Raw genomic sequence first — 7,500 nt, 5'->3', positions numbered from 1 at the left:
TTACTTGTTTACTTTTTTTATTTTATTTTTTTCTCTTCTTTCTTCCACTTTTTCTCTATCACATGACTCTGTAAATGAACAATCTGGTGTGTTTATTTTAATGGCCTACCAATGTATACAGTGCGTTTCTCTGTCCTAAGTGTCAGGAAAACACTTGGCAAGAAGTGGAAACAGAAGATAATAATGAAAATAATAATAATATGATATGATTCTTCACTCGTAGTTTCTGAAATGCTTGGAGATGATCAGGGCAGCTAAAAATAGGACATATTTATTCAAAACAGTATGAGGAACTGGAAGACAGTTTTGAATGCAGGTGGAAGGGAAGCTGGACAAATCGACATCAAGAGGGCAAACTTTCGAAGAGACCCTGTGTCACCCTTGCTGTTTATTAATAGTATGTTACTGCACTCCATGGCTCCAAGGAAGCTGGGATTTGGTTACAAACTGCAGAAAAACATGAGACCAATTAACCACTTGCTGTTTATGGGCGATTTGAAGCTTTACGGAGCAAGCAGAGGTCAACTAGACTCCCTTATTGAGACTGTATGAATTTTCTCTCATGACATCCAGATTGCATTCGGTCTAGATTAGTGCATTGTTATTGAACTGAGGAGAGAACGAAAAGTAGACAGCTTTGGAGTGCAACTTCCAGATGATGAACGCATCAGGGAAGTAAACAGAGAGACTTATAAGTATCTTGGTGTTTTACGATTAGGCCAGAAGATGAAGGAAAAATTTCTGATGAATTTGGTGGTAATAAAGGATAGTTCTATGAAGGAGATCAAACCTTTGCATACCTATCTGAAGAATAGTGATGAAAGAATGTTGCAGTTGAATGAGAAGGTGATCACAGACAATAGTGAGACTCTCCTGGGGTACAAAATGAGACTAATAAAGAAAAGATCATCAAATGGAAAGAGAAAGTCCTACTCTGAGAGGGGATTTTTCCGGCAAACAACGGATGAAGCTGATGAAGAATCCTGGAGATAGAAATGACATGGTTTTTTTTTTAAGGGAAAGAGAAAGACCGATTCTTATTACTCAAGAACAAGTTTTACAAGCAAACTCAATCGAGTCGGTGTAGCATTGATATGACAGTAGTATCACCTTTGTGCAAATTATGTCAGAAAACATCTGAGGCAGTTATATATATAATTAGTGAATACTCAAAACTGGTGCAAAGGGAGTTAAAAAATACCGTGACAAAGTGACTGAACGAATACACTAGCAGTTGTGTTGGAAGTATTGGCTACAATGATCCCACAGATGATATGAGTAATAAATTTTGCCTATTGCAGAGAAAATCACATGGGATATGCCAATATACACAGATAAAATGTTGCAACATAACCGACCAGATATCACTTTCCTACGGAAAGAGTCCAAAGAATGAATCTACAAGGATATAGCTCTACCAGCAGATCGGAATATTCTGAATACAAAAAAGTCGGGAAGTACCAAGACCTAGCATTGGAAGTGAAATGCATCTATAGAGCCTCAAAAGTGAATGTGGTACGAAAAAGTGAGTGTGGTATCGAAAGCTGCAAATACCAAACTTCATAGGAAGTACACAATTGGCAGCAGTACTTGGAACAACACGTGCTGAGAAAAAAAGATTACATCCCTAAATAGCGGAATGAAGATGAGACGTGACATAAATAACTAAGAAGACAGGAAGAAGAAGAAGAAGAAGAAGAAGAAGAAGAAGAAGAAGAAGAGAAGAAGAAGAAGAAGAAGAAGAAGAAGAAATTTCAGTTGTTTGACCTTAACCAGTTGAGCATGTCCCTTAGTGGCTGACGATATGAGCATCTCTGATCACGAGCAGAAGTAGTGGGGGGGGGGGCATCATAGCAATGTTTGAGAGGAATTCGGGGGGTTTGAATAATACTACCCTGGAAACATGGGTGTTTTGTTCAACATTCTTAAACAACCCTTATTCGGGGACATTTTGTTTAGGATGAGCGACTCAACCTGAAGAAAATTCTAACTGGGTCCCAAATGCAAGATCATGCGCTGTTTGTCTTGATATGAGATCACCATGTCGCACATATATGGTTGTGATGCATGTGCCCGGTGTACCCTAATCAGACGAGATGTCATAAGTATATAGGGCTTCATTTTGATGGCATGCGCTGCTCTCTCACTCAACAATATTAATGATAATAATCCATTCTACTAAAGACACAAGGCCTGAAATTTGGGGGGAGGGGGCTAGTTGATTGCATTGACCCCAGTGTTTCACTGGTATTTAATTTACCGACCCCGAAAGGATGAAAGGCAAAGTCGACCTCGGTAGAATTTGAACTCAGAAGGTAGCAACTGATGAAATACCTATTTCTTTACTACCCACAAGGGGCTAAACACAGAAGGGGCAAACAAGGACAGAAAAACGGATTAAGTCGATTATATCGACCCCAGTGCGTAACTGGTGCTTTATTTAATCGACCCCGAAAGGATGAAAGGCAAAGTCGACCTCAGCGGAATTTGAACTCAGAACGTAACGGCAGACGAAATACGGCTACGCATTTCGCCCGGCGTGCTAACGTTTCTGCCAGCTCGCCGCCTTAATAATCATAATAATCCTTTCTATTAAAGGCCGGGTAGAGGGGATTAGTCGGTTACATCGACCCCAGTATTTCACTGGTACTTAATTTATCGATACCGGAAGGATGGAAGGCAAAATTGAGCTCGGCAGAATTTAAACTCATTTTGTCCAGCGTGCTAACGATTCAGCCAGCTCACCGCCTTGCTTAATGGTAATGATTATAATAATTTTTATTAAGGGCGTTGGGTACATCTAGAAGTATAGGTGTGTGATTAAGAAGCTCATTTTCAACCACTACGTTTCGGGTTCAGTCCCAATGCGTGCACCTTGGGTAAATATTTTCTACTATACTGACCAACTCGAATTATATTGCGGGGCCCTTTAATCACAGAAAGTTTTTTGAGGGCCGCTTGTATACTGACAGAATTGAAAGCATTTTGCTTTCTCATGCAAATAATGAATGAATGATTGTTGCAAAAACAGTAGTATCTTTCTTTTATAATTTCATTACAATCTTGAATTTTTTGCTAAAATTTTTTAAATGTTTGTTTAAATAAACCCATTTCAAGAAAGTATCAAGTCTGCAGGCCGCATGCTGCACCGGGCCTCAGGTTGGCCAGCACTGTACTATAGTCTCGGACTGACCAATGCTTTGTGAGTGACGGATATAGTGGACGATGTAATCTCAGATAAGATGATTACGAGTGAAATAACAGTAATCGATCAGAGCTGACCTGGGGATAAGCAGCAGCAACTTACAAACAAAACAATTAGTCACTCATGAGTTATGTTTCTTGCTCGTAACCACAGCCTGGTTAGGTACAAACAGACGATATTTCAACTGTTTGTCTAGTCTTCAAATAATACAGTTGTGTTCCCTACACTGTAATATATTTCTACCCTTGTTTATCACGCGAGTTTAATTTAAAACAAAGACAGTGTTAAATGAATCATTCATAAATGGATCAAACGCATTAGACAAATAGGTTTCATTCCGAGACCGCTAGCAGTCCCACTACTAACATAACCAAATAACACCCCCGAACAGATTTTAAATACACATAATGATATTGTTTCATAGTTGGATTAATATATAGAGGAAAATTTAATAATATATGGTCCGTAAACAATAAGAATATAACAAGGAAAAATACTTTTTCTGCTCATTGATCCCATGTTGATAGATATGTGTACGTAAATCCGTATTTAAAAAAATACGCAGTTCCCCAGCATGATGATGTAAACATGACTGGTATACAATTCATTCTGGGTAGCTGAGCACTGTGGATAGTCGCCGGGGCGCACTTTTGTTGTTCAAGTAGAATCGTTAACTGATCATTTATCACGGATTAATCCATGATTAGCGCAACATGGTTCACAGTTTAGTGTACCGTGTTATCCCAGATCAGTTTTGAATGAATCAGTGATAAGCGAGAATAGATGTACTGCACAAATTTAATTTCATAATTGCTTTTAATTTTGGTACTAGACTAGCATTTTTGAAGGAGGGGGCCAAGTTCATTACCTCAACTGAAGTACTTCTCTGGTACATTATTTCATCAATTCAAAGGGATTTGAACTCAAAACATAAAGAGCCAAATGCTGTTAACCATTTTCTCCGATGCGCTAACAATTTTCATGCCAACAAGTACAAGACTGTTCAATGAAGAGGTGGTCACTCAGTCTTTTAGAAATAGCAGTCAAATTTCTCTCAAGTCAAAGGAAAGGCACATTAGATAAAGTAGCACTAGATACACCTTGTCTGAAAAACAAACGACCGGATGGTCACTGCGAGATTGCCGTTGATCATAAGTGTTCTATGATGGCTGATCTGGCAGAAAACATCAACAACATCAACAACATGAGGAAATGTTGCAATGATGACTTTTTTTTTTCTTAGTCTCATTTTCTTGTTTTATTGGCGATTTACTGTGAATTGCAGAAACTGTTGATGAAAAAATAGTGCCCAGAGTTGGCTGAGGCAAAATAAATTTTCAGCGATGGTTGAAAAGACCACCTATTAATTTACTGAATGGCAATTGGTTCGATTCATTGTAATCAGAGAGATGATTATAGAAGCAGATTGCTGCTTTTTTATCACACGTACAAATAGCCTGCTGACATTCATCACTATTCACTAGAAAAGAGAGAAGAAAAAGAAAACACAAATGATTAAACTTCATATTTGTATTTGTTTTAAAATACTCTTCATGAGAAAATGTTGTGAAACTGATATTGTATATTATGAGGGTCAAACTAATAATCTTTTCTACTAAAGGCACAAGGCCTGAAATTTTGTGGGTAGTAGGTAAGTCGATTACATCAACCTAGTGTTTCACTGGTATATAATTTATCAACCCCGAAAGGAAAAAAGGCAAAGATGAACCTCGGCGAAATTAGAACTCAAAACGTAAAGACGGACGAAATGCTACTAAGCATTTTGCCCGACGTGCTAGCGATTCTGCCAGCTCACCGCCATACGGGAGGTGCAGAGTCATACTAATAATAAAAAGACACACACTCACTGATTGTATTTCAGATTAGTTTTATTACCAATCAATTAAATATTTGACCAGTTCATTAGTTAGTTGAACCATTAGAGTCAAAGTCCTTTTGTAACAGACTGTGACCTTGTCATCTCTTTCACCTCAGCAACTTATTGAATCATTATTGATCATCTCAGAGGTCTTGTGATAAGATCAAAATCTGTTACGAAAGGACTTTCACAAACTAATCGATTAACTAATTAATTAATTATCTAAGTGACAGCTAATAAAACTGAAGTGAAACATAACCAGTGCATGTGATTTTATTGGCAGTATGACTCACCCAAAGTACAACAATGCATATATATATATATATATATATCGTCGATTATTTTTGCGATGGCTGAGGAACGGCGTACTTCCATGAAATTCTGTTTTCTGCAGGAGAAAACGGCGGCCGAAACAGCTGTCATGAGCTAAAAACTTACAAGGGCGCAGCCATGAGCTAAACACAAATTTAAGAACAATCATTTGCCGCTTGAAGACCAATCTCGTTAGGACTACTGTCGACCTCCCAAATGAATGAAAACATCACGAAAATTCATGAACTGATCTTGGAGAATTGTCACCGAACAATTGGCGAACTTGTTGATATGACTGGTGTGTCCTGGAGTTCCTGCCAATGAATTTTGAGCGAGGAATTGCGAATGAAAAAAGTTGCTGCAAAATTTGTACCTCGCTTGCTCACGGAAGATCAAAAGCAGTCACGACCTAATGCGTGTCGCGAACTGATCCGGACCTTTTTTCGAAGGTCATCACCAGTGACGAAAGCTGGTGCTACGGAATTTGCAGATGGAAAGAAAAACGTCGGCGGAGTTAAAAGGCATCACTTCGCAAGAGCACCAGCACTGCTTCGAACAGTGGAAAACGCGTCTGGACCGAAGCATTGCTTCAAATAAAAGTGTAGACATGTAAAACAAAGTGAATAAAATAATATTGTTAAATTCCGGTTTCTTTTGTATTTATTGCTTCTTTTGTTTCAATCATTGGGACTGGAGCTACGCTGCGGCACCACCCCGTGTCGAGCATATCTACCCCTGTACTAATCCTTTTTAAATCTTGTACACATTCTATCGGATTATTTGGCTGAACTGTTCAACTACAGTGACTTAAACAAAGCAACACCAATTGTCAAGCGGTTTAGATAGAAGCATAAAGACACGCACATGCGCTGTGCACACACACACACGCACACACATACACACACACACACACACACATACATACATACATACATACATACATACATACATACATACATACATACATACATACATACATGTATATATACCAGGTTGAGATGAAAGCTTTTTCGAATTTTAACTTACCACTTTTGGCAAATTATGTCGCCATGTTATATCAATTAAATATAACTTGTTATCCATTCTTGCTGAATTGCTTATTCGTTATTTTGTAGCTTTGACAATGAGTGGTGAAAAATTGCATTTAAAGCCATTTTACACCACCTGTGGAAAAAATTACCTAGTACAAGGGCTGCACCCAAAGAATTGCCAATGAATGTGTAGTACAAAACTAGTTCAAATGTTTCAAGGAAGGCTGGACTCACCTTTCTTGGTCAGGGAGAACTGCTGGTGTGAGAGATGAGGCTTTACTTGAAATAGTTGAATAACAGCCAAGTACAAGCACTCGTACATTGCCGGCAGAACTTGGTCCTTCACAAAACACCATCAATCAACACTTCCATAAGCTCTCAACGACACGCACTCCTACAGCATGATACTGTACCCCGGCACACACTGCCAATATGACCAAGTGCAAACTTGAAGAACTTGAGGGGATGGAAGTGCTGCCTCACTCGGCCTACAGTCCAGACCTTGCACCGCCAGATTACCACTTTTGGAATCATGACTCATTTCCTGCACGCTGTTAACAGTGTGGATGAAGTTAAAAACGGGTGCAGGGTGTGTTTTGCCTTGAACTGAGCTCCTGGCACAAAAGTGGTAACAAAAAATAAATTATGTAACAGAAAATAAATTATATGTTGATGAATGTGAAAGTGCGTGGTGGTTAGTGTAAGGTTGTAAATTCGATTCCCGGCCACATGTTGTGTCCTTGAGCAAAACGCTTTATTTCACGTTGCTCCAGTCCACTCAACTGTCAAAAATTAAGCTGTACCACAATTTCAAAGGAGCCAGCCCTGTCACATTCTGTGTCGCGCCGAATCTCCTTGTGAATTATGTTAAAGATACCCGTGTCTGTGGAGTGTTCAGCCACTTACACGTTAATTTCATGGGCAGACTGTTCCTTTGATCGAATCAACTGGAACACTCGTCGTAATCGACGGAGATCCTGTTCAGTTCATGTTAATGAATAAACACTTTTCGTATTCAATCTGTTTAAACTATTAATTAAAGTTTAAAATACGAAAAAACTCAACCTATGTGT

At 38.8% G+C, this 7,500-nt stretch overlaps 1 protein-coding gene across 5 annotated transcripts in view; it reads right to left on the bottom strand.

The window, feature by feature from the left end:
• LOC115232337 (basic phospholipase A2 RVV-VD) overlaps positions 1-7,500 on the bottom strand; it is a 33,507-nt gene that overhangs the window by 7,120 nt on the left and 18,887 nt on the right. The window contains exon 5 of one of the 5 annotated variants that reach the window (XM_036500166.1): positions 3,990-4,685. The exons of the other annotated variants lie outside the window; for them this stretch is intronic. Coding sequence (XP_036356059.1) covers positions 4,543-4,685 — 143 coding nt within the window. The 3' untranslated portion in view covers positions 3,990-4,542. Of the gene's footprint in view, positions 1-3,989; positions 4,686-7,500 lie in introns of those variants that run through there. 5 annotated transcript variants of the gene reach the window in all.

This window comes from Octopus sinensis, linkage group LG2 (assembly GCF_006345805.1).
Source record: "Octopus sinensis linkage group LG2, ASM634580v1, whole genome shotgun sequence".
In the NCBI taxonomy this organism is placed as follows: domain Eukaryota; kingdom Metazoa; phylum Mollusca; class Cephalopoda; order Octopoda; family Octopodidae; genus Octopus; species Octopus sinensis.
This window is presented reverse-complemented; position numbering and strand designations above follow the sequence as displayed.